The sequence below is a fragment of the Labrus mixtus genome, chromosome 2, assembly GCF_963584025.1.
Source record: "Labrus mixtus chromosome 2, fLabMix1.1, whole genome shotgun sequence".
Classification (NCBI taxonomy): Eukaryota; Metazoa; Chordata; class Actinopteri; order Labriformes; family Labridae; genus Labrus; species Labrus mixtus.
This window is the reverse complement of record NC_083613.1, coordinates 7,031,479-7,059,359: the sequence shown is the minus strand read 5'-3', so window position 1 is coordinate 7,059,359 and position 27,881 is coordinate 7,031,479. Positions and strand designations below refer to the sequence as shown.

The window sequence follows — 27,881 nt, the reverse complement described above, 5'->3', positions numbered from 1 at the left end:
GGAGTGTTGTGCTATAAGTATCTGGTGCAGCTGATGTGCATCATGGACACAGCCCAGTGTAAACAAGCCAGCTGATGACCAGCTAGAATATGATTTGAAACCCTTAAAAACAAACCCTATCTTAGACACAGGTGTGTGTGGTCCTTATTCTCGTTGAGGAAAGTCTCCCACATCCATAAAAGTTATAAAAAAGAAAAAATGTATTAAAACTTTGTGTGACTGACACAGTTGTTCAGGTTGTTCTTTAGTTAAATTGTATAGATAAATTAAGTCTCCCTCTCTTGGCATGAGACCATAATTAGGTAAACTTACAAGCAACTGGTACAGCAACCTTCATGTAAACTTAAAATCAGCTGGATCATTGGGCAGGATACATCGCTAACTGCTGATTGGTTGAAGTACAACAAATTACAAAACACAAATCCGCTAACAAAATGTTAGACCAAATAATTGAAACCAAATACACATTTGAGTTTGTTTATAAGGCTAAAACATTCACAGCTTAAGAGGGGTATGCTTCAGTAACCAAACAAGTATATAGAAAAAGCTGAGCATGTCTCATTAGTCTGGCTGCATTACAAACACGTACGGTAAACTAGGATTTTAAATTCAATTTCAAAGTTATTTTAGGTCAGATATGTCTGATTAGCATTAGCATTATTTTAGCCCTGCAGCTAACATTGTGGTTTTGTCAACACCTCTCTCTGAAAGCTCGCGGACGTGCCTCTGCTACCCTGCCTCTGTTACCCTGCCTCTGTGTGTATATCTAGCCAAAGGGAAACTTTTAATCCAAAACCCTCATTTTGACAGAATTGAATTAAGGAAAAACAAGGAAACGGCAGCAAACAACAGTTGTACAAATTGACCAGTGCATTGTGTTTTAAAAGTCCAGTTCAGCAGGTTCAGAAAATCTGCAAATCTAGTTCATAATTGCCGCTCTCTTTTTGTTCAGAACCAACGTGTTTTTCAGACGAGAGAACATCTCTGCAGTCCCTCTGAAGACAAGGCAACGTCCCCTGAACGCAATGACAGGTATCTCACTGTCCCACAGCAAACACTTGTCCCTCCTTTAGTTTAGTCCATTTGAAGAGAGAGGCCGGTCCATCCAAGTCCTTCTTGACACATCAGATTTTCAGATACTCTGATTGGATGATGCTTCAGACCATAATAGATCAGTCCTCATAACAGAAACCTGCATAGATACAGGTTTAACACAAAGTTGAAAGAAAATACATTCAAACCATATCAAATTTGTTAGAAATTATATTATATTACATTTAAATTATATCTACATTTTATATGAATAAAAAGGTAAAGTCTCATAAAACTTTTCACTTACTCAGTATACCCAAACATGTGTTTTGTGTCACTGGTGCTGCTCTATAAAAGTACCAGTAAAGGACATTTACGGTTTCTCTAAACTAAAGTACAAAAATGTATTAGCTAAAAAGTTTGAAGCATTAGAGCACAAACGCCTGTCAGGCACAATGATCCTTATCATGTATGCTGTAGTATTGCAATATTATTATAAATACAATATGTACAATAATGTAATGTATACATATTCTACTCCCTCCCTGTGGAATCAAGAGCAGATTTTTACACACCCTTTCTGGAAACTATGAACTGTTTTCCCACATAGTTGGACAACATATAAAAAAAAGTATTCCCACACTCACTTGAGCTCAGAAGATCTCTGCTGCTACGTCTGTGACTCTGCCTCACGATCTGCTCCCATCACCCTCCTGATGGTCTTGATTGACAAGTACATCTCCTCCTCGGGGTCGTAGTAATAAAACTTACTCAGGTAGGATATAAGTGGTCTGGGGAAGAGATGATGATAACCATTATAACAAAAATCAACAATAAGCCTGTGTTTGTTGAATTAGTCATTTTCCTGCACAATTAAATCAACATGCCAAATGAAAAGCTCTGAACAGAAACTGATTATTATTGTTGAGACAGCACACAGGTAGATTTCTGTCAGGCTTACGAGAGACAAAAGTGACAAAAATACTTTTTTGGTAAAAAAAATGTTTTTCCAAATAATTATTTGATATATAATTGTCATGAGAAAGGAAAAAAAAATAAAGACAGGATTTTCAAGAGGAACTGGGATGAAAAGGGCTTTGAAAATCACCAGTAGATTTTTACAGGAATCATTAATCACTGATTTATTTGAACTATAATCAAATATTGTGTATAAATTCATATTTTTATATATAAAGAGATAAACTTTATTTTAAGTAAGAAGAATATATAATTTGAGAAGTCACATTATTTTATATAAATAAATGAATACCTTGTAAGACAAAGATAATAAGCAACAATTATTAAATATTTGGACACGTTTAAGAGAATGCATAGGGTTAGGATTTAATATGTGAATACTTCTTCCCACTCCTTTTTTGACATGTAAACTTAATGTACTAAGTTTATTAAAATTTCATTAGATAAAATTTTTTAAATAAATATGACCTTTTTCTCCACTCTGTGTCTTTCTTTGTAGGTTTGTTTCTTTTTTCAAATAAAAAAAAACAATCTCTGCCAATTTTCAATTATTTTACCAAAAATAACATTTTTAAGTACTTATTCCTCGTCATCAATCATGCTTGCTGCTCTTTTCAATAGATTTAGTTTTTTTTAAATCAAAGTTAATAGTTTTGTGTGCAGATTTAAGTTGATGAGTAATTGATGTTGTTCTCACAGTAAAACTAAAGGCTGATTCCTCAAGATAACAACCATTTTTCCATATAACAGAATAATAGAATAATTAAGGAAACTTAAAAAAGATCTGTGCCTGGCTAAATTGATCAGATCTGATTGTATCCTTCAGGGTCAATAAATCTGACATTCATATTTAAAATCTGAGGCTATAGTTGTCAAGACCCCAGCTATTCATGCTGACATAAAACTCCTCATCTCTAATAAACAATTTAAGTAATAAGAGGAAACCATTTTCTGCTCTTGATAAAGGTTTGATTTATATTTTACCTCAGCTAACAACATTTGTTTTCTTCAGATAATGGAACAATTGAACTGTGATCTTTATTTGCTTTATTAAAAAATGAACTGCACAGCTTTTTTTTGTAAACTGCAACTTCTGAAATGATGAGCAAACTAATGATGACTGAACAAACTTTAGATGTCACTGTGGAACTCCTGAGTTACCATTCGCTTTCAAACGGTTCAGCTTCTTGTGTTTATAGTGCCATGCTTGATAGCACAGCCACTGTATTCACCAGCAAGATGTTCAAATGATCCCGTAGGAGGCGAGTACCTGGGCAGTGGAAGCTCCTGGATGTGGTCGATGCGGACTATTTGTCGGATGCAGAATCGACAGAGATGCTGTAGAGACTTCACATTACTGAAGCGAGATACAGGATAGAGCAGCTGAACCGGGGTGGGAGGAAGCCCTGCAAGACACACACACACACACACACACACACACACACACACACACATACAGTGCATTTAGCGCTTTTAGCCTAACTTGAAGAAAAAAAAGATACGTCTTGTGTATTTCTTTATTTTTGATATAAAGTCCCTAAATTTGTTCATGTCTCTGTCATTTTCCTTGCACAGCTGCAAGCCTTAGATTTTCAATCAAACACAGGAGATAACGTGCATTTGTTGGGGACTATTTTCAGCAGTGGATTAATCTACATTTGGTGCTCTAGTGAGTATTTGGGGCAGCGTGTACCCACGTGTGGAATTGAGACAAAATAAACTGCAGCTCTGGTCATTGTCATGAATATTGACTGTATATACAAAGATAAATGTCTTTGCCTCCTCCCATTGTACAAAAGTGAAGCCATCCTGAGACAGGTGCTGATTACACATTTGGAGCCAGAGTGTGGGCAGAAGAGATCTGCTGGAGATGACACAGGAACGACCAGTCCCTCCGGGGAACCAAAACACAATTTCAAGTTACCAATAAAAACATCTTTCAAGTTTGCACAGTCCACAGCAGAGCAGATTTTCAGGTGTTTATTTTGCTGTTTTATAACTAAACTGCTCCTTTGAGCTGTTAGAGGCTTGTGGTTTTTTTACATGACAGTTACTGGTGATGTATTGGCTCTTGCAATTATAACATTAAAGATTCCACTTGTGCTGAGAGATTACCTTCTTTATAATAATGAGCTTATAAGGTGCTCCAACAGCATGCCAATAACTACTTCTTAAGAAAGAGTTCCCTTCAGTCTGAAAACGTCCGGGGTTATGTTTTTACAGCTTTTAATAGTTATTGTACAAATTGGCACAGAGGAAGAAGATACAGTATGTAAGGCTTAAAAAACAAAACTAAGAAGGATTATGATACATGTTTTGTTGTTTTTGGCTTTCCATTATGTTTGGGACTGAGTAATAATAATAATATTCTAATAATATCACCAGATTAAACACTAAATTAAACCTACTGTTGCTATTTTAAGCTTCAACGATATGAGTAATTTTACATTTCAGTGCAGTATACTGCAATGTATGAAAGGAGACATTCTGACCTTCACAGACAATCCAAGATGAACATAATCAGATTTATTTCACATTTGGGCGGCAGTAACTCAGTCTGTAGGGACTTGGGTTGGGAATCGGAGGGTCACTGGTTCAAGTCCCGACACAGACCAAGTCCGGAAATTGGTCTGGTAGCTGGAGAGGTGCCAGTCCACTTCCTGAGCACTGCCGAGGTGCCCTTGAGCAAGGCACCTAACCCCCCCCCCCCCCCCCCCCCCCCCCCCCACCAGCTCAGGAGCGCCCGCTGTGGGCAGCACCCTCACCCTGAGACCTCTCCATTAGTGCACGTCCATAGGATCCTGTTTGTGCATGTGTGTGTATTTCAGCCTATGTTTGTGTAGCATGTTAACTAGACAGAGTGTAAAAACGAATTTCCCCTCGCGGGGTCAATAAAGTATAAATTATTATTAACTGAAGATATACTTCCACATGTCAGTATAGCAACAATCAACAGCTCCAAATCCCAACCACTGCTTCTAGCTCACTGCTGATGTTTTAAAAGTCAACTGTAAGCAGCCAAGTTACCGAACATCAACCAGGTGATTGAAGAAACAAATGGGATAAAGTGGTTCATATAAAACATTCTAAAATAAACTTTAAGCTCAATTACTGACTGTGTTGAAAACCATTCAATATTATGTATCACAACACATTTTTGGACCTTATCTTTTATGCAATAAGTATTCACTCTCATTGTGTTCACCCTGATTTAAAACGTATCCAGCAGTGAGTGTTCCAGATGTTCCAGATGTTCCTATGTTTTGTCTCAGTGTTTTTGGATTTGTGCCCTGTTTTCCTGGATGTTGCCGTTTCTGGATTTATAAAAACTGAGCCAATAGAAAGTGTTTCCATTATTTGGGGGCATAATCCGTTCATTTTAAGATTTATTTTTGGGCTTATATTCCTGTTTTTAAGAAACAGGGCTGTGGATAGAGTCGTAAAACAGAGAAAGCGTGGGGAATGACATGGCCTGTTTCGAACCTGGGCCGCTCACTTCAAGGTCAACAGCTTCTGTACATGGGGTGTTTAAACTAACCACTAGGCCACCAGTGCCCCAATGTGTACATTTTAAACACAAGGATAGACATCTTCCTCTAATTTGAAGAAAAATATTTTTAAAATATAAGGCAGATATTTGAAACACTAATAGCTAAATACTAACATATGGGACAAGCCAAACACATTAATGCATTCTCACATTAACAAATCATCCATAGGTCGAATGCCAGACAGTCACGTATATATTTGTATTCTCCTCTGTCTCTAAGCCACTTATTACTAAGTGGCAGGTCACATCAATTTTTGAACAGTCCGGGCTAAGTGCAGATGTATATGACCTATATTTTACCTGGGACTCGGGAGCGGAGGAAGTAAAGGAATTTGCCGTTCTTGGAGTGCATGATGGCTCGCTCGATGAACTCCACCACCGAGTGGCAGCGGTCCTCAAACTTCGGGTGACACCACAAGCTGAACGTCCCTGGAGGCAGAGAAATGTGTTTCTTTATGTAGCATTTTATCATCTGTAATTCATATCCCCATTAATTATAAAACATTCATATATGTACAGGATACACATAAGACTTATCAAGCTGCATCAGCCTCTTAGTTTTAAATTATGTCCCTGGTTTATGCATGGAAATTTCATTTCCTTTCAAGGGATTGTTTATAAGTGAAATCCCAAAGTTCCCAAAACATCCATTAACAACCCCAACAGTAGAGCCGCACAAAAAGCAACTTAATTGGTTGGACTATATCTTCTGCAGCTGTAGGTCTTAACATCATACCCTGGTTTTTACTGCCTGGCTAGATGATCCCTTCTGGGAAAATTATGCATCTTTAATGTTTAGCCCATGCTGCATATGTAGATAATTCGACCAACATTTCAAACACTTTTAAAGTGTTGAATGAGCTTTAAAAAGAAAAAGAGACAGCAAGAATTCCACATTGTTTTATTTCTTAAAATTGTGTCTTTTTTTCCATGAAGTGGGTTAAACAGTGTTGTCACTGGCAGGATAAGAAGTCTTTACTGAAGGTTTTGTCAGGACGTAGGCAAGTAAAGTGTAATTTTAAACCACAAATGAGATGTAAAGACAACATTTTTCCTTTCTGATAACATTATCCATTTAAATAAACATTATCATATTCTGTAAATATTTCCATTTCACTTCAAAGGTTTCTCATGTCAATTTTGACAAATCGCTCAAATTTTGGAAACTCTGATTCACTTTTTTAAGCCGTGCAGGCTTAAAAAATAGAGACGGTGTATCACTTGCATAAAATAATGTATCACTTGCTATCATCAAGTGATACATTATTTTAAAAATGAATCACCTCACCTTTTGAAAATAGTATCTAATATAATTAAGCGGTAAAGAAGAATCGATTTTAGGTGACCATGATGATTTTTCTGTTGAGGGAACAAATGATGGCAATGATCATGCAAGCGATGCATTGATGGGCATAGTCACCTAAACCTGAGCCTGTGTTTTGCTGTCTAATAATTGATATTAAAAAAACATTTTGGATTATAATCTACTATTAGACAACAGCTAACGTTAGCATAAAGGTTGTTTAAAGGTTACAAGATACACTTTGAAAAAGTGTGAATTCCAAGCTAACAGTTTTGTGCAAGGCCAAAGAAAAGCTGTGTGTCTGTCTGAGACACTAGTGCAAAAGAGACATGTGTACTGGATAGCTGCTCTGAAGTTGCATATTGTACCTTTAAATTCTGTGACATTAGCGAGTTCAAGTGCAGCTGTTGAGGTTGCTAAGCGACAGGGACTAAGCTTTAAAATGAAAGGGTAATGCATGCTATGAAGGCGGGGTCCTTCAAAGGTTGCTTCGAAGGATTGAACTGAGACAAACCCGATAACAGCATTTGAACGAGAAGTCAAAAGAAAATGGTTTCCGTGTGAATACGATGAATTTGGTTCATTCTGGTGAAGATATTGGTAGAACCCTGATGGCGAAGTTAGAGGAAAAGTCAGGAAATCACCTGACTCCATAAAATGTATTATCTAAAGTTCCTCAACATATGTGTTTTACATTTAATGTCAAGCCATCGAGTAGCTGTTGAGATATTTGAGCCTGTACAGAGTTGGTGAAAATTTGAGAGCAATGGTGCTAATGTGGCTGAAAATAGCCCATTATCTGAACACATGATGGACATGTGAATAGCTGGAGTGTTTGTGTGTGACTTCTTGTTGACTGCTCCATGGTTGTTCATATCGGAAGTCCTCTGTGCCCTGGTTTCCCGTCAGGCCGCAGTGCATTCATGCACACATGATCGTGTTGATGTGAATTTGTTGTGTCATTTGGGGCTGCACGTCTGAATAATGAATGTGTTTTGAAGCATGACTCTATAGCTTTATAACGGTGACTCATTAACGTGGAGCCCCGTTTATGTATGTTTGCCTGAGTATGCGTGTGTCTGAGTTTGTGTGTCTGCTTTTATCTGTATTCTATGAGTCATAGTGTCAGGTTGTCGCACGTGTGGTGTTGTGTTTGAATATGTATGTGGCGTTTGTACTTCTTATTTTTAATGTAAAAAAAAACTAAATAAAGATGCATTTAAAACTTGTTCTATTTTGAAAGTTATTGAAAGTATTAGATTTTAATAATTACACACAAAGCAGATTTTTGCCAAGCTTTCAGTGCAAAACAAAATACTGTTCAGTTGCTGAAAAGGAATGTAAGACTAAAGTAAGATATTTTGCTTTGGCAGAGGAGCAACACATCAGTACCATATGTTGTATTTTACTTTATTTTACAAATTCCATTCAATATACAATTTGTAAAATAGTCATATATCTATTCAATATATGACTATTTTTATGCATGCACTTGTAAATATTGACTTGGTTCTATCAAATGGGTTTTGATTTACTCTAATTCTATCTATTTTCTACCAATATAAAATAATAATTATTTACACTATCATTTGCCAAACTTGCAAAAGTGATTTCTATTAATTTGGTTTGACTTCTATCTTGTTATTATGGCACTCTTTCCTGGTTTTAAGGTTTCTTTAGTATATTTTATTTTGCATTCATTTCCAGTTTTGTAAAGAACTTGCAATATAAAGAAAGTTTATTATAGGTATTAATGTTAATACAGGGTAAATAAAAACTATGTTATTGATTCCAATACTGTATTCAAAGTCTTTCTTCAGTAAAAGCATCAAAACTAAAGCATCACAATGTTCAAGGATTAAAATAAATTCTTAGCCAAAATGACCTTTTTTCCATTCAATTATATATTTTTTCACCATACATGGCTCAAACTTTCTAAATAAGGCAAGTTCATTGACTTAACTGAAGACAGTTTGAACAAAATAGGGTAAAAAATCAATTTCTCTAAATGCAGTTGGTATGTGGTCACTTACATAGAGATAAATGTCTCTCTTCTCATGGTGGTCCTTATTACATGCCTGAGGAGTTGGATGGCCAGTGTATGGATTCACATGTTCCTATAGGAATGATGTGTGTGCTCTGAGCATGCATTAAGCTTGTATATCTGCACACATATGAAGCATATACAGTATGAAGAGAAATGTGTATTTATGCTGTTATAGCTCCATGCTGTGAGGGCCTTTTTATGAGTTTTAGGGCACCATCACAATCCAAGCAAGATTGCAAACTTAAATGTCAACGCCTGGACCAGCGGGTACAAACATGCAAATCCAAAGAACATCTTAAGTGTGCACTGTCAGGTAACATTAAGGAAACAAACTTCAGTTTTCTTTGAATTTGGCAAAGAGCTTATTCAAGTGTTTCCATGACAAAGTAAAAATGTTCTGCATTAATATATAATCAGACTGTGATAAACATGCCACTCCAAAGTGTTAAATCTAACAGTAGGCATGTGGCTGCAATCAAATTTACTTTTTGCTTAAAGTGATGAATCTGTCTCTACCATACACAGTCCACCTGTTCTTAATGTGCCCTGAAAGGCGTGATGTTTTACCCACAGCTATGGCTTTGTTAAATAAGCTAGGGAGAATTCATGAAATGCCCTTAGATCTCTGCCTCTGCCGACTATTCTGGTGCCTCCGTCCTCCCCAATTTTCAGACAAGGAACAAATTTCAACATGATATCATTAAAACTGCTTCTCCCCCAGCACACTGTTTAACTTTTGCAAAACTTGCAATATTTAAGAACAACTTGTTAAGAAAAGTGAATTCCTAGAGTCCTAGGTTTTAGGGTTAACATTGTACATTATTTCAGGTCAAATATAGGTTATGAGGAAAGGTTTTGCAACAACTTGGCATGGTTTATTGTGAGCTATGATGACACCTCTAGCCAGAATAGACTGTATGACATAAATGCCATTTGAATATGGCAAAATTGGTTTTGCAGACTATATGAACTTGAAATGTCTGTGAAAGAACACACAAGTATGGAGTAAGAGATAATGTATAAATTGCCTGGACATTAGTCTCACCTCTGTAATGCTCCATGCGTGTGTGGTGTGTTACTCCCTGTGACCTGAAGCTGAGGCTCAGGATATATCTGGGGTCTGAACTGTCTCTGACCAGGAACGATCCATCTGGTTTCCCCTTCAGCTTCATCTCTGCGTCCTCCCAGTTCATTGGACCCCAGTACCAGCCACACTGAAGAGAGACCAACAACACCCTCCATTACACTGCAAGAACGAACATCACTGCTGCTCGCTGATTGATTTCTATTTCTCATGAGCCTTCACCAAAATGAGCTAACATGCTCTTCACTACAAGCATGGACACACATAAGTTACACCAGAAACAAAAGCATTATCCAGAATCATGCTCATCCCAGAGGATGCAACTTAACATCCTTGATGCTTTTTTCAGCTGCATAATAGAGGATTTCCATAGCTGCAAAACAGGCTGTGATGACTGCAACGTAATCTTTGTGAAGTACATCCACAAAAAGTTCACGTGGTTATTCTAAGTGTCTGACAACATAAGGGAGAGCTCTAAAGAGATGGAGGTTTTTGTTAAACTCCATGTAACAAGAAAAAGCTTTTAACATAATTCTCTTAAAAACCAGCAGACTATTGACAAAAGAAGTTAATTACCTGCAAAACAGGTAAGCTGCTGGTCTACCAGTAATTGGTTTTTGCTGTAGTTTGTTAAACAACTACCAAACAAAGTTTAAACAACAATTCAAACAACCAAACTGGTCAAAGCCACATTTATCCAGCAACTCTGTTTTCTGCAATGTAAAATTCCTGCTTTGTCAATGAAGCAATAAATGTTAGTTCAATGATCAGCAGGGACCATGTTGCTGCTTGCACAGCCTGTTTTCTTTTTTCTCCAGACCCATTTACTCAGTTTGTCTGAGATAGTTGACAGTCAGGTGGTAAAAATAATACAATTTAAGACATTCATCTTTTTAGGAGATCTTGAGAATTTTCCTGATTCATTTATTGAAAGTAAATCAGTTGGTTGAGAAAAATAATCAGCATGGATGGATAATGAAAATAATGTTTAGTTGCTCCTGAACGATCAGGAAGTTCTCAGCATGAATACATCATGGAAACTTGATCTTTAACAAAAGACAAAGTTGGATGTAGGAAGACTTTGGACAATCTTTCCCCTTCAGTGTCACTCCTACCTTCTCCAGCTCTCTCAGACTGGCCGTAAAGTTGCTTGCTTCAGACCGCCTCAGTGCACACAGCATAGGGGGTGGGGCTTGTCTGGAAGGGGGTGGAGCATCAGCGGTTGTTGAGCTTGAATGTGGGAGGGCCCGAAGGAAGGCGTCTAAATAAGGAGAAGAATGCCAATGGAATTAGAGGGGTATCATTGTTTTAAGTTGAACTTACAATTGGTGTAATCACAGACTGTAAATAATAAGTGAACGAGAGCACCATGATGTCAACCGTTGGTTTGTGTACTAATGTTAAGAGGACTCTGTTAGACATTTTGGCAGTGGCATTTTCTTTTGGAGCCAGGAGATATAAGACAATGTAAGAGGAGTGTGCAGGAGCAGGGAATACATTTTCATACCATCCTTATAGGGTCACTGAGATATAGAGTGGGATGCTTAATTTACCTAGCGTACAACAGGCTATAAAATAATAACTTTATGTACAATGGATGTTTATACAATTGTTTTTGTCCCATGTGTTAACTGTCTTAATAAAAGAAAATAAAGCAGTCTTTGTCTTTACAACATTTGGAAGGACTTTTCATGTTAAGTTAAGTAAGAACTCTACAATAGAAAGAAGAAGCTTATTAGCCTAGCTTGCTTGCTTACTTTCTTGCCAACATTAGCAACAACAGCTACGGGCCAATTTGCTTGAAGAGGAATTCAAAGCTCTTTTGGATGTCTGCCAGCACATACTGAACTACACTGATAAAATAACCAGTAGCATTTTAAAAACATTATAACATCATCAAAATAAACAGGTGCTCTTAGCATTCATATTTTAAGAGCTGTTATAGCAGACAGAACTAATACAATGTCATGTTTTCTAGTTAGTTTACCCCACATAAAAATAAACAAGCCTACTAAATGTTTTAATATCAGTTAGAATGACAGCATCTTATAGCTTACATATAGCTCAATATGTTTGAATAATGTGCACTATACCTTCAATATATATCTGCTCTGCCTTAAATGTATATATTTAGCCCTAACCCTCAAACATCCTTATTATATTTTATGATTCTTTATTCTGTTGTTAAATTTGTTCTTATTATTTTTACGTCTTACATTTCATTTTAACCCTTTTTAAATAGACATAAGAATTTTGTCTGACCGTGCTTTCCTCTCGATTCACATTTTGGAAGTACATTTTGTATTGATGAATAACTCTCTAAACCGGAGAGTTGCTTCATGATTGGCACGTCTTACCATTGAGGCTGAGACTGTGTTGGATGGTGGCGTGGGAGGGAGGAGGAGGAGGAGGGAGAGGCAGGGGAAGGGACTGCAGGGAGGCACCCATAACACTCACTAGGAAAGGCCCAGGCTGAGGCCCGGCTATGTCATCTGGAGGAAGGAGAGGAAGGACAGGAGGGGAAGGAAGTAAAAGCATGAGGGAAGAGGGATTGAAGGAAGGAGTTTGGTCACAGACAAGGGGGAAGGAAAGGAAGCAAAGCAAGTGTCAGCATAGAAAAAGAAAGAAGGTGAAAAAGAAAAAGAAAAAAGGGAAGATTGAACAACAGAGGAGACGAGGAAGGAAGGAAGGAAGGAAGGAAGGAAGGAAGGAAGGATACATATTTCTCAACACCATCAGATTAAAAGCTTCGGTTAAAGACTACACTTTTTTATGATTGACCAAAGTGAAAAAAAATGCTATTTTTTTAAAACAAGCAACACACACGGAGCACAATATGACAACAGGAAGCTGGACAATGTGGCCACACAAACACATGACAAAGATTTAGTTAAAATAAGGTAAATGAAAGAAGACAAAATATGCAAAAACACAGTAGAAAGAGGACTGGTGATGTAAAATAAGGACAGTAAAGGAGGTAAAGACAGAATAACATAAAGTAAAAAAAGTAAGATATATAAGATAAATATATTTTTTAGATTACTAAGAAAAAGATCACTGATTCTCTTAGTCTTCTTTTTTTAGTCAAGCTACACCGAATGCAAAATGCATGGTCAATCATATAATAATAGAATTTAATTACAATACAATCATATTAGCATTTGAGTTTTCATTTCAAGAGACCAAAAGGGGCTTTAGCTGAGGATCTTATGTAGCAGGATGTCTCAACTCAACATAAGAACATTTCTGCTATAAAGCAAAGGACCAGATCAAGAAGTACTTAAAAAATGTATTTTCTGCAAGTGTTTGCCTTGGCTGTTCACTGCTTTCAAAAATCAACTACAAGGTAAGAGCATAAACCCCCCAAATCTCGAGGAATGGATGGAAAAGTTAAATGAATCTTTGTAATGAAAAAGAGGATTTTCTATCGAGCACTTAAAGGAGCAACCTTCGCAAAGTAGAGGGAGAAATGAACTGACTTTGGCAAAGGAGGAGGACGCTGCCGTCTTAAGACATGAAAGGAGTTTGGACTTATATGAGGATTATTTGAAAGCTGAGGTACCACAAGGTGTTCTTTTGTATTATGTTTGTTTATTTGTGTTGTTTGTGTCTACATTTAAATGTGAAAATTGAATAAAAAGAACCAAAAAAAAAAAAGGTTTGGCTTGCGTACCAACATTTTCCAAAACTCGCCAGTTAATGTGTCAAATCTTTTGTGTTGTATGTTTAGGATGGTTGGTTGTTATTGCCACAAAAACATTTTGGCCTGCATACTGCCAAATGTATGTGGATGTAGTTTGACATCCTGGTATTTTACATCCACATACCTTCTGAATGTTTTCTGGCATACTGAACAGTATTAAAGTAAGGGTACTTTAATTAAAGTAGAGAAAAAAAGAATAATCTGACACTAAAAGAAGTCCCCAACAAATACACTAATTCCTCTTATTTTAGTAACATTGCACAAAACTACAGTGAACAGCTACTTAAGGGAATTGAATGGAACTGAAAAACATTTAACTTGTTTTAAAGCTACTTAAGGGAATTGAATGGAACCGAAAAACATTTAACTTGTTTTAAAGATTGCAGTAATCAGAAAAGGCTTTTGGGCTTGGAGCTGAGAGTCAGTGACAAAGTTGGGAAGTCTGTAAAAGTGAATAGAGCTTGCGTTAGTGGGTAATGTTGCCAATCTGTTCTTTTAAGCTTGTAGTGTAAGTGGGTCAGAAAATAACACCAGACTCATTGGCAAAGAAAATCAAGGTCAGAGAATGAGCATGAAATCAGAAATGCTCTGATATTTAGGAATACAACTTTTGAATTTGACATTTTTCTAAAAAGGTCTCAGGTAAATGTTAAAAATATGTGTGTTTACCTTTAAAACATTTTAAGAAATGCCAACAGGACTCACGATGCATCATGAAAGCACAAAAGTAACACAACAGAAGATATACCCAGATACAGATTGCTTTCCTGGGTAGAGAGGAAAACTATTTTTGTCTTCGATTGAGTCATCTCAAACGAAATCTGTTGTTTTAAGCTGACCTTTCAAAGCTACTCCAATCAGATTACAGAAGATTACAAACAAACTTGTCCGTGTACGTTTTCAAACAGAAAACATAATTTATTAGAATTTGACTTCGACAGAAATATAAAGTATAAAGAGAAACAGGCAGAGCTTTTGTATCATTTCAATTTAGACAGGCTGGAGTAAAGCACTCTGTTAAGCTCGACCGTTGGGATTCAACTGCTTTCTTTATCATTTACAACATATTGTGTTTGTTATTATTATTATTATTAGTAATATTATTGTGGAGGTATTTATTTTTCCGCACCATTTGAATCCAAGACAAATTTCCCATGGGGACAATATAAGTAGTTCTACCTTATCAAATTGTTTGTATCATATTAATTCTTATGGCTTCCTGTAGTACCGTGTTGTAATGATCAGGTAGTATCATTTTAATGACCTATCATGTTGGATCGTATCGTGTCATATATTGTAGCGTGTCGTATCGCATTGTGTTGTATCATATCCTTCTGCTTCTTAACTTATCATATTGTTTTGTGTGAAGTTGTTTCATGTTTTATCATATTGTATGGTATCATGTTGTATGGTGTTTTATTATTGTATTGTTTGTAATCATATTCTATCCTATAGTGTCCTTTTGTATCATATCATATGTCATGTCATATCATATATTGTATCATATTGTATCATGTTTTCAATTATTTAGTATCCTATCCAATCTGATAGTATTGCTTTGTATAATATAGTCATGTGTTGCATTGTGGTGTTTCATATCTTATGGTATAGTATAGTTGATGATTGAGTGTGAGTTTAAGTGTTTAAATGTTGAAACTGTGTTTTGGTGCTATTTTTGTCCAGGTCTGCTCAGGACTAGCAGTGCTAAATGAAGGTAAAATACAATGAAATAATCCATCACTGTGGCTGCAGGAAAATTCTGCGGTGGCTTCACTATGGTGCCCCGAAAGGGACAAAACACCAAGTGTTAAATGCAATATTAAAAATGAACACGTTCATTTGGAATCTTAACACTGAGATTGCTAATAGTGACGTATCATAATGTATCATACTAAAATGTTTTGTAACATATGATATTGAAGATATGAAGTGTGTCTGTAGAAGGAACAAGATGTAAAGTGAAAAAAAGCAGAGATGGATAAAGGAAGGATAGAAATGTACCTAACAAACTGAGACTTCGGCGTGGAGGAGGGGGAGGCGTGGGAGGGTGTGGCGTGTTTGCACCTCTCCGTGAAATATCCACATCCACCAGGGAAACAGTCTCACCTGAAGCCCGGAAAGATAACAGAGTAGAGAAAGAAGAAGAAAGTCAAATAAAGATCCAAACATTGAAGTGAAAAATGAAAGCCTTCCTGGTTTGTGTATCTGTGATTGTGTTTTGTTCTTGCAGAGTGAGGAGGAAACATTAAAACTGCACAAGGCAGGACATTTATGGAAAATTACACCCAGCTAATCAGCCTAAATCAAGGCAATAAAGGAGAACATCCCAGCCCCACTAAATGAGATTGTGCAGATTCACTGTTTACCAAAGTGATATTCTGCAGTTGGGGACTGTTACTGGCAGAGAAAGAAACAAATCCAAACATTCGAGCCAAATCCCCACCGTCTCATGAACAGCAGTGAGCGCCGGACTCTCCCGCTTTAGATCTCTTCTTCTATCATCTCTTCTTCTCCTTTTTTTGTTTTTGTGGTGATGAAACATCACAGACCAGCTAGTGTGGTACACACCAGCATGCTGTGCGTGGGACTTCTGGGTTTTCTAACAAATCATCCTCTTGCCTTTGGAGTCACCAACGTTTATGTTTCTATTTAATTGGTTACTGTGTAGAGAATTCATTTAACTGCAAAAAAAACCAAAAAAACACTATATTGAAGATGCAAATTTATCACACACAAAAAGAGCTCTATGAGCAATGTGGGGCACCAGCATGTTATCCTGAGCCCTGCAGAGGTTGTAGGCTGATTCTCATAAAGTCAGCTAAATCATTTTTGCCTGCTACCTCCCTTCCCTTCTTACCCATAGGCCTTTGCTGCTAAAGTCTGTCTTATCGTATCTGGTGCATCAGTTAATGTGACTGGTACAAGTAGTTAAAGGTTGCAGTTTAATAAATGTTCATTATTTTTGAGCTGATATTCTATTGATAGTCTTTTTTAAAGGAATTAAAGAAAACAGGGAAACAGCTATCCAAGAACTATGAAACAAAGTGGTCCAGGATATGTTATCCTTGTCTAGCCCAAACATTGAAAGCATTGTTAGTCAACATCTTAACTTTTTTTAAAATCATTTGAGTGCATTCATTTCTAAGCCTGTCTTAAATAAATGTATTTTCATTTAAGCTAACAAGCTCATAACTGACCTCAGTTTTGTTTACAGCCAGCAGAGTGTGCAAAGCTAGCAGTAAATAATAATATCACTGGTGAAGCTAGCTGTTTGTTGTCAGTATGTGGGTTGCTGCCGACTTTGAAGTTAACAACTTCTTAAATAATAATGTCTAAGTTTGCACTCTTCATAAGTGAAACCCCTTTTATGAAGCGAGGTAAATAGCTATCACTCTCTTCCAGTGCTTTTCCATTATCATCCAAACATTGGTGAATGCAGGGAGATTTCATTGATGACAATCTTCTAAGCTAAATATCAATAATTTCATTGTTAGTATGTATTTTATTTAGACTTTAAAAAATGTCTTTATTTATGAGCACTATGACCAGTATCAACAAAATGAAACAGCTTCACAAAAGAGTGACACCTTCTATTCCACAAAAGCTTTACTTTGAATGTCAAAACTTATCAATTTTAGATTCAAATGTTGAGACATAATAACCAATGCAACAATGCAAAAAAAAAATTTTAAACACCAAACAACTTTGCAGAAGAGACAAGAGTGTCTGCTGGAGCTGAGACACATTAGCTATCTTGATGGTTTGTTGCTGGAAGGTCATAAAACTCAGTCTGAGCTCTCTGTTTCTCCTCTGGACATTAAAATAAAACCAAACGTGTAGTATATTACTTTAAACACTGAGTCTAGGCTCAAGCAAAAAGGTCATTTAAATGATGTAAACACTGTCAACAACTTAAACCAAGCAGCAATCTGGGTATATAATAAGCATGAGAGGTTGCATGGGCTGCCTTCACCGTCTCCTAACGAACGCTCTACCTAACATTTGTTGCTGTTAGGACACAGTGTTAGCACAGCAGCACTTAGCTCAAGTGAAGGTTTGAAGGATGAAAATGCCTCCAAGCAGCCTGCTAGCTTGTAATAGTTTGGCCAGTAGCTGCTTCTACATTGTTTTTCTTCTTGTAGGATAGGAAATAAACCTCGACGGGAATCAAAGGCCTTTTCTTAACATGCACAACTGAAAATCTCTAAAAAGTTTCAAGACAGCTTGCCCGTGACATAAAAAGGATGTTTCTGTGTGTAATTGGACATGTCCACAGTATAAACGGAGAAGTGGAAAGAACATACTGTGGAGCAGAAAACAATGCAGCTTTAATACATGAACTAAGATTGAACATATCAGTTCACCTCACAAAGTTACAGGACATTTTCAGGAGTTTGCGCCATGTTTGAAAAAGCTATCTTCTTTTCTCAAATGACCCTACAAGATGCTTTGTCTTTGTAAAAACATTTGTATTATTATTGTTAAGCTATTTTATTAGGGCCAGTTTGCCTTTATTGGACAGGACAGCTGAAAATGACATGCACCAAAAGGCAGAGGTCCGATCTGAAACCACAGCAACTGTGGTTTGGACTTGACAGTTAGGACGCCCCAAGTCTTTTTCAAAATGTGAGATGGTGCCAGACTTTGGTCTCCTGTGTGTTAGGAATCAAACAACAAACTGCGACTGTTACGAATCTGTATCTCCATCCTCGGGTTTGTCTGGAATGGATGTAGACTTTAGGTGTGACTTATAAAGATAAATGAGGGAACTCTCCTTTGCTCTATAATAGAGGGTATGGACAAAGAATATATGTGGCTGCTTGGATTGGAGGAGTCACTGGGGGACAAAAGCTATTTGAGGACATTCCCTTGGGTATTTTTTTATGGGTGGTCATTAGGGACAATATTCAGAATTACCATGCATACAGGGATGTAACAGTAGAATTCACAGTTCAGTTCGTATCTCAGTTTTGGGGTCACGGTCCGGAATGAGTTTGGCACAACAGGAAAACAGGAACAATAAGTCCTGCATTTATAATTCTAGGTTTCTCTAGTTTGTTATGAACTTATTTAGATCTATGTGATAGTTGCTACAGACTGCAGTTTATTAAATAATAAACAACAACAACAAAACAAATAATGTTAAATAAAAAGAAAAACACAGAAATAAATGACATCTCCTGATTTTAAAATATAAATTAAAAAAAGTATAAAATAAAATACAAAATAAAAAGATGTGCCATTAGAAACAATGTATGATAAACATGTGATTCTGGGAGGTTATTATGGCCCTCTTAAACATGCGTAATGATCACTTCCAAATGATGAAGTGCGGGATCGCTGTGAGAGATAGCTTTAAGTGCCATGGGAGGTCCATCCATCTGTTGTTAGTGCAACAGTGGGTGATGCAGTTATTTGTGCTCAATCACCGCTCGTGTACTCCACTTAAGTGCATGGACCACAGCTTGGCTTATGTGCGCACAGGATGGGATATTGTAATGAGGTTTGGGAACGTTTAATAAATACTTTAAGCCAGGGTCCTCTCCTACTGAATATTGGTGCATAGACATTTAAATGTACATGCAATTAGTTTCAGGAGCGTGATGTTTTTAAGATGTTTGTGTCAACACATACTTTTTCAGTTTGAATTTATATCAGTGTGTGAAAGGAAAAGTACCTATTTATGTATGGTTATTCTGAATAATGTCCCCAACAGCCCCCCATAATTTTCTCACATTTTCTAAGACTTTGCAGAATATTCTGCAAATAATTAAAAAAAAACCTCTGGAGGCACTGTAGTGGCATGTGGGCCAGATAGGGTGTTTTACCCAGCAGAGACAGCATTCCTGAGGGGAACCAGAGTTACAGAAAAGCAGTGAGAAACTCTTACCCGTGAAAGCAGAAAGGGAGGCAGAGAGGGATGCAGGGGAGAAGGCACTGTGGGCCCTGGTCAGTCTGGGCTGGCTGTGGCTGCAGGACACACATCAAGACATGCAGAAAAGAAGAAGAAGAAGAAGAAAAAGAAGAAGAAGAAGAAGAGTGAGAGTGCTGTTAGCAGCTGCAGAGGTTCAGAAAATTAACTTTTCAGTGTGAGCGTGTGCACTTCTGTGTCCTGCAGGGTTTTTTTTTTTTTTTTTTACTTTTTCAGTTTGATGCTCTTAGTCCTGGCAGTCCAGACTTATAAAGCTATGTTTTTTTAATCAGCCTTCCTTCAGCCTGCTGCTGTGAATAATAACTAAACAGTGAGTGGTATAGAAGGTGACAAGCAACAAAGGTTTAAAAAGAATTCTGCATCTACTCACACTGTGAATGAAAAAGTTTTTGTATGCCTTAAACTGCCAGTTGAAAGAGTTAATTCAGGCCATTAGAAATAATATCTGTCAGGTTTAATAAAAAATTAAAGTCTCAGCAGAAAAGAAAGAGATTGAAAGAAAGAAACATGTCTGGTCTCATTGATCACTTACCAGGAGAGTAAACAGTGGCTGGATTCAAAATGTGTCACTGCTCTTAAAATATTGAATGTGTACTGCCCATCAGGTCTGTCTGAGGGTTTCTGCTTGACTTCCTCATGTCCTCCTGACCTGGGTTTTTCCCTTTTTGAGCTTTCAAGTTGTTCCATACAGTTTCATGGAATAACAAAAAAAACCTTAACAAAAGAGGAAACCCGTTTAAAGATATCAATATATTTACAACCACATTTCCTAGAAGTTAGGATGTATAACATGTAAATAAAAAACAGAAAGTTGTGATTTGAAAACAAACAAAAACTCCATATTTGATTGAAAATAGCACAAAGACAACATGTAAAATGTTGAACCGATTCGTGTATTTTAACTGTTGGACAGCTGAAATCCATAAAGCATGAATAGTAAAACAATGAACTTTCAAAATGACCTCTAACTTTCCAGAAAATACAAACACTTTACACAAATTTGTGTTGAATCAAATATGGGGTTTTGGTATTTTGCAAATCATCAGACTCTGTTTTACATGTAGGCCAACATTTTATACAATATCCCAACTTTTGGAGGAAATGGTGTTGTACATATATTTGATATAGCCTACCTACTTTACTGCTGATCTTGGCCTTGATTGCCTCCCTCAGATGATATTCCATGTGTTATCCATGGATGACGTGGAAAATCAGGGTCATCCATTTCTTTTATCTTCTAAATAAAGCTACGAAATAAGAATATAGCACTCTACGGCTGATCTTTGGGGCCCCGTATCGAGCTGCTCACCTGTCTGCATCCTTCTCAGCTCCCGTGCTGCTCGCCATGTCCATAAGACTCCCGGCAGACGACACCGAGTAAGTCACTGAGGGCCTCTTGTCCAGCAGGTGATTGGAGCCGCTGCAGCTTTTAGTTCGGAACAGTTTACTCAAGCGAATCTTTAAACCCTTTTTGGACTTTCCTGGAACTTTAAGAGTTTTATCCCCACAGGAGGCTCTGCCTGTGGGAGTCCGTGGCGCGCTGGCGCACCGCTCCGGCCGCCTCCTGGGCGTCGACGCTTGGCTCAGCGTCGGCGTGTTTGCCCCAGGTGTGCTCTGGGCCGGTGTGGGTGCGGGTGACATGGCTGAGTCCTGGCTGACGACCTCAGCATCCCCGGAACTTACCTGTGACAGATGGCTGGATGAGTTCCCGTGGAGGCTGCACACCTGCGCGCCTTCTACCGCCACCGGGGCCATCACCTCCACCTGCCGCCTCAGCTCCGCCTGGAAGCTGCTGATGGAGAAAGTCCCGGACATTTTCTGAACTATTTCCCGTTTCCTGTTTAGTAAAAACTCCCTGCGTCCGTTGTCATCGTCTGTCTCTGCCTCCGGACACTCGTCCATGCCCATGCCGGCAACATCCCCGCTCCCCAGCCCCTCCAGGACCAACAGAGCGTCGCTGGTCTCTGTGGGGTCATCCCCGGGCTGCCCCCCTGCTCCAGGCCTGTGTGCCCCCTGACACGAGCACTGCGGGAGTTCGCCTGCTTTGAACAGCATCTTTGGGACCGCACCGACCCCCAGTTCCCCGAATCGCCGTGCCAGCTCGAACACGGCTCCCTCTCGGTCCCTGGCCGCGCATCCCCACTTAGATTCCATCACGGTGAGAGGGTTGGACCTCTCCGACAACAAGGGCCAGTCGGGCGGGGTAGTGATGAGTCGATGCCGTCGGCACAGCTCCGCTGCTCCCTGCATGTCCCCGGTTAGAGACACTGGTGAATGAGCCCCCCATGTCCGGTCCAGCAGGTTCTGCTGGACGTCTCTGGGACTCAGGGTGTTGTTGTTGACGGTCGGGCCGGAGCAGACGGTCCCCGCGCTCTGCTCCAAACCCAGCGCATCCCTGCTCTGGTTCAGACGATCTAATTCTAAAATCCCCTCTCCGTTCCGCATTATGTTAGAGAAGACGAGCAGCTGAGGCCGTAGGCCGGGGCTCGGGGCGAAGTCAAAGCCCTGGGCCTCCATGGGGCTCTGCGGCGGAGGAGTCGCGGACAGAGGGTCTCGGCTTTCCGTCCCTCTTGTGTCAAGTGCAGCCGTGCCCTCCCCGCTCGGCTGGGCTTTGTTCAGGTGGGTGCTAGGATGCTCGAGGCCCGCCGTCGAATCTCGGCTTATATCCAACCCCGCTTTGACGCCACTGTGAGCCAGGACCTCCTTCCCCAACCCTGCCACCACTCCACCCGGCGGCAGATTCCCGTTTTCTGCGTCCAAGCGGTCATCCTCGGCCGCGGAAACCAGGCGCATCAACACGAAATCGGGCGACATATCTTGCGCGTTGTTCATAATTATTCCTCAGGATCGCGAAATGAAAATGATTGGGCGATCTGCTCTTCACATAGCTAACCGCGGAGATCTCATTCCTATAATAAAGAAAGGGCCAAGCCGTCGCTGCCTCCGATACATAGGCTATGAGCGAAGGAGCCAACAAATACATCAGGCGATTTTTTCATCCTCTTCCCTTCACAGGACAGCATCCATCTGTCAAATGTCGGGGGAATGAATGCAGTTTGCTCCCGGCAGCAGGCGGACCCCTGGGTCAGACATGCGGTCTGATTTGAGCGGAATAAAAGCAGCAGAGTCTCCGGTCAGTGACCACAGTCTGCCTCCCTCTGTGTTCACAGCCAGGCCCCACCCGCTCCTCCTCCGCTCAGCCCATAACAGCGCTTTATGAGCGCCGATCATGAGAGCTATAAATTAGTCTGAGGCATTTTAATATCATATACCTGAATCCGCTCTACTTCTGATCAGCTGCTTTCTGTTTTCAATCCTTATAAGGAGACACAGAATAAATCAGAAACAAAGCACTCTTGTGATAATCTTAATATATTCAGCCTATGCAGGAATATACTTGTTTCTGCTGCGTATTTGCAGGTTGTCATCTGTTGGTTTAATTTGTCTGCTATAGTCCTTTAATAGCCAATAGAAACAATCTAAATGCCAATTCTCGAGTATTTTTTGTAAACAACACCTTCTCTTACTGTAGCCCAACTTAAAATATATCAAGAGCAATTGTTGAACATGTTTCAAGTAAAGTTAAAATCGTGTTACAGGTGATTGGATAGGACTATCATTTGATTTGTAATCTAGCAGATATCCATTAATAAGAGTAGGATAAAGAGTTTCAGCTTTGACAGGTCACGAGGAGAACAATGATGAGTCTAAGAGGAGAACATTAACCTGATGTCATCACTGGGATGTCTCAGGGATGTTAGGGACTTGGCTTGAGACAAAAAAAAATAAGTAGGCTATCTAAATACAGCCTGTAGACCTGAAAAACTGAAGTCAAAATGGAAGTGCCTTAAAACTATATTCTTGACAGCAAGAGCTGTTGCAAAATTAAGCCTGACAAGTAGTTGTTTGAGAAAAGTAGCCAACTTCTTGCTCTGTTTATTAACTCATTTAACATTTTTCTATGAGTTCATATTCTCAATCTCTACTTTCAAAGTGAGATGGTAATTTGGTAAATTGTGAACCAGTTTCGAGGACACTCTCTCTCTATCTCTGTATTAAGAATAAAAGAGAAAGCACATGATTTAAACACTTTTTGTCTGTGGTCCTCCATGTCATGGTACATTTCGAGGTCCAGTTGTCTTTGGACTAAGCTTCAAAGTAAGATCATTTTGTTTAATTGTAAGTTTATTTTTTAAACAAAGTCCTAATTTAAAGCCAGATGAAAAGGTCTTGGATTTCTTCTAAAAATAGGCTATTATTACGACTTTAATTTCCATACATTGAGTTCACTTTGCTTATGTTAAAATATATTTTCTTAAATGGTGATCTGAATGCAGTTGAGTATTTGTTCAGTGCGGTCTTAAGTCCTTTACTAAAGTAAAGGCTCTGCATTCTTCACCAACCACAGCTTGACATGGACTACTTTAATTGTCTTTAACTATTTTACAGCTCACATTTAATGAGGTGTTGGGAGAGTAAGTGCTTCTCTTTGGCTTTCTCCCAGAATTCTGTGTGAGCTTAGAACAAGTTTATTAAGTCCTCAGCCACAGCGCTGTCACTCTGTCCACACAAAGATCTCTTTCTTTGGCTGCAAAGTCCCTGATTCTGACTGACTCATCATTATTTCTGTGTTTACTACCTTCTCCTTTACCTATCTAACACTTCATACATAAATTTAAACCACAAGTTGTCTGACACAATGTAACTGTTTATAACCTGAACAATAGGACTTACGTACAGTATATATTTTATTCATATTGCTGTCAGAAAAAAAGAAACTTTTGCTCTCCAAAACTTGACAGTAATGCAGTTCATTTGAAATCTCAAATCATCATCAATAGAACTTAGATGTACTTCACTTTTGGCTCTACGTTCATATTTTTGCTAAAATGCTCAGTATTCAAGTTAATGTTGGACAAATTGGAGTGAATAGCACAAGGAGAAGAAACAAAGAGAATCTAATGAGTTGTAATCAAAACAAAACATTTGTCAGGAACAGGGTGACTGCAAGCTCAAGCTCTGGCAAACATCAACCAAGATGGCTGCTGCACATGTGGAACATTATAAAGTGCATCAGATTAAAGGGTCTTGGCTGTAGTTAAACTTGAAAATGATCGGTGTTGACTATTAAACCATGTCAGGAGTTATCAGTGAGCACAGACCAAATACCTCTAAAAGATTTAACAAACCAGAGCAAAGAAACATGTAACATAGAAGTCATTTGCCAAGCATGTAGCTAGTACTTATTAATATTCCTTCATTTGCAACATGATACAGTGACATTTGGAATTAAATGATTTAAAAGTTAGGTACTATTTGTTCATATTGTGAACAATTTGTTCATTTTATATTGTCTTCACACATAAGACGTTTTCTTTTTTTTCTTTCTTTCTTTTTTTTCTACAAAATATCTCAATGGCCTTTAAAAGAAAACAAAATGAGTGACTTGATAGGAGGTGTATTTGGATAGGAGGGGGGCCTATCTGCCAAAGAAAACAAAACTGAAGCTTGAATGTCTGCCTTGTTTCTGCACTGTTAATTGCATCTTCCTTGCAATTTATTCAACATTTGTATAGTAAACATTTGAACACTTGTATCCATGTGGTTCATTTTCTTTAATTACACTTTTTTTTATTTTTGTCATTTGTTTTTACTTTGTTCCTTGTTTCTTTGTGTCATTTCCCTGTCTATTTAAAAGGTTTTTTTTTATTATTTAAAAGATTAAAAATCCCAACCTCAAAAATAAAATAACACAACCTCTGGAAGCAATGAATGTCTGTATAAAACTCATGCGATAAATGAAGGCTCAAAACAAAACATCTTCAGTTTCAGTAAGTAAAGTGCAGGATAAACAAAGATTCATATTTCTTGCACAAAGCTATAAAAACTGACTTTAGATTTTGGCGTCTGCATGATCTCAAGCAGCAGATGTTTTCATCACAGACACCAGTGAACACACCCAGTCGAGTGTGATCTGATAGTAACAACACTGAACTGGACTGATGCTTTGTTGCAGTGTGGCAGGTAGAGGGCGCTGCAGGCCAACATGCAATGATGGATGCTGCTGCTGAATACAGATAATGATGTGTGAGTGGATGAAGGGCCATCAATCATTCCTGTGTGTGTGTGTGTGTGTGTGTGTGTGTGTGTGTGTGTGTGTGTGTGTGTGTGTGTGTGTGTGTGTGTGTGTGTGTGTGTGTGTGTGTGACAAGGTTTTACTCTATAGTTGTGGGGACATAAATGTGTGTTTACACTCATATTGTGAGGATTAGAAGTCATTTGAGGATGATATGTAAGCCCAGTTACTTAAATTGTCAAAATGATTTGATTATGTTAAGGAAAGTAAAGGTTCTTGGGAAATGTCAATGTAATGTCCTCTTAAGTGACAATAACTGTGTGTGTGTGTGTGTGTGTGTGTCTGCGCTTGTATGTGCATGTGTGTGTGTGTGTGTGTGTGTGTGTGTGTGTGTGTGTGTGTGTGTGTGTGTGTGTGTGTGTGTGTGTGTGCCTGTGTGTGTGTGTGTGTGTGTGTGTGTGTGTGTCAGTGTTTGTTCATACCTGAGCTTTATGTAGACTAATCAAACTAACGACCTGCCTGCACAGCTGAATGATGATGTGATTTATCTTGTATCCTGTAGGTTAGGGTCAGCAGTTTACAGCATTAACATTACATCACAGTTTTATTGTTTTGTGTTGTAGGGTTTTATTTTGTGTTTGTTTTGTTTCGCAGAATGAATCATCTGGCATGTTCTTTATCTCTCATCCTGTCTGACATTGTCCTGATTTGCAACACAAATCAGTGAGCATAGATTAGATTTTCATTGTAAGATTATAATGAAAATTTGGTACAATTTAAGTGCGTGCAAAAATGTGTCTTACTTTTGGATTGACCTGATTATGTTCAACAGAAATCTACTTTCCTGAAAAGGGTCTGTGGTTTGGTATTAATTTTGTAAGCTAACTGCAACAGCATCATTTTGTTTATGAAATGGTTAAGTCATGACACCAAAACTCCTTGGTATAATTTTAAAAAGAAAAAAAGGCTTTCAACCCTTCTGAGAAAAGATGTGCAACTCTACTAGCCATGACTGTTTGGGGCTTCTGATGTAGTAAGCGGTTAGCGTCAAAGTACTCCTGACCAAGACTTTTCTTTTCTATGCATTAGCTCTGTTTACAATCCCATTTATAATTTAAGAAATTAGAATAGACATGCGAAAGTCATAAATCAAAGCAAAATCATCACTAGCGCACCATTGAAGGACTTCAGGATTTGTTTATGAGGGGGTTGTGTTGTCCTTTTTACCTTTCCACATGGCCTGATTTCTGCGCACAGCCAAACTGCTTAAATGCTTGTGGACAATATGCTCAGACTATAAACTGAAACCAAACCCTTTCAATACAAAAATTAAATTCCTTAACTATTAATTCTGCTTTTTATGCAGAATCTAAGGGAACGATCATCGTACTGGCTTAAATAATACCTCCATGTTATATTGTGGCGTCACAAGGAAACAGTTTTTAGTGAACAACAATGAAATGTTTTTTGTGGCAAAATTATTGTATAATGTTGGACTGAAGACAAAAGTAATCTGTATTGTAATGTGGTTATGTTCTTGTCTGAAAAAATACTGCAACTATACATTGAGTGTTTGACATTTAATGTGGGAGCTGGAACCAATGTATAAAGGAACCAACGTATAAGAAGAATTTAAAATGAACTGAAAGTTTGAATGAATGTAGAGAAAGCTGTTAGTTTACTCAGAATGGGGCACATTTATTGAAGCTCAGGACAAAGCAGATTTACGGAGTCGAGGCACCTGAGCCAGTAATGTACCAAGAATGGAATATAGATAAAAAAAGATGTTGTATGTATGGGTATAAATAGGATTTACAGGTTACAGGTATTATTGAGGCCTTTTTCTGCTCCTGAACAATACATTAACTTCAAAAAGAGGAACAAAGACGGACTGAAAGAGGGAGAAAGAGATAGGGTAAGATTAAAGACAAATTAGAAAGTGCAAAGTAGGGGCGACGGTGGGTGAGTGGTTAGTTTCTCCCGGGTTCAAATCCGACCTTTGGATTCTTTCTCGCATGTCACTCATTACCACTTACCTAGTTTCCATCTCTACTCACGGGCCTGTTTCTTCAAAACAGGTGCAAAAAGCCCCCCAAAAAATAAATGTTAAAAAAGTGCAAAATATGATTCATGTTGTGTGTAACTGATGGCATCTTCTAGTTGACAAACTTGTTTT

At 38.3% G+C, this 27,881-nt stretch overlaps 1 protein-coding gene across 2 annotated transcripts; it reads right to left on the bottom strand.

Moving 5' to 3' along the window:
* Positions 1-463: 463 nt before the first annotated feature.
* Positions 464-22,810, bottom strand: socs7 (suppressor of cytokine signaling 7). 2 transcript variants are annotated; one of them, XM_061049163.1, is made up of 10 exons: positions 20,939-22,810; positions 19,588-19,667; positions 15,699-15,803; positions 12,352-12,486; positions 11,110-11,255; positions 9,956-10,124; positions 5,861-5,989; positions 3,281-3,416; positions 1,680-1,823; positions 464-1,192 (listed from the first exon to the last, which is right to left on the bottom strand). In XM_061049163.1, the coding sequence occupies exons 1-9, from the start codon at positions 22,459-22,461 to the stop codon at positions 1,703-1,705; spliced, it is 2,544 nt and encodes an 847-aa protein (XP_060905146.1). In that variant the 5' UTR covers positions 22,462-22,810; the 3' UTR covers positions 464-1,192; positions 1,680-1,702. The 2 variants fall into 2 exon arrangements, with proteins under 2 accessions (XP_060905146.1, XP_060905147.1); XM_061049164.1 differs by lacking the exon at positions 12,352-12,486.
* Positions 22,811-27,881: the final 5,071 nt, after the last annotated feature.

Coding starts and splice junctions, on each gene's coding strand:
- socs7 (XM_061049163.1), bottom strand. CDS start 22,461: ATGAACAACGCGCAAGATATGTCGCCCGATTTCGTGTTGATGCGCCTG. Junction 10,125..11,109: donor GTCTGAGAGAGCTGGAGAAG/GTAGGAGTGACA, acceptor GTCTCTCTTCAG/TGTGGCTGGTACTGGGGTCC. Junction 3,417..5,860: donor CCTCCGCTCCCGAGTCCCAG/GTAAAATATAGG, acceptor TGTGTCTTGCAG/GGCTTCCTCCCACCCCGGTT.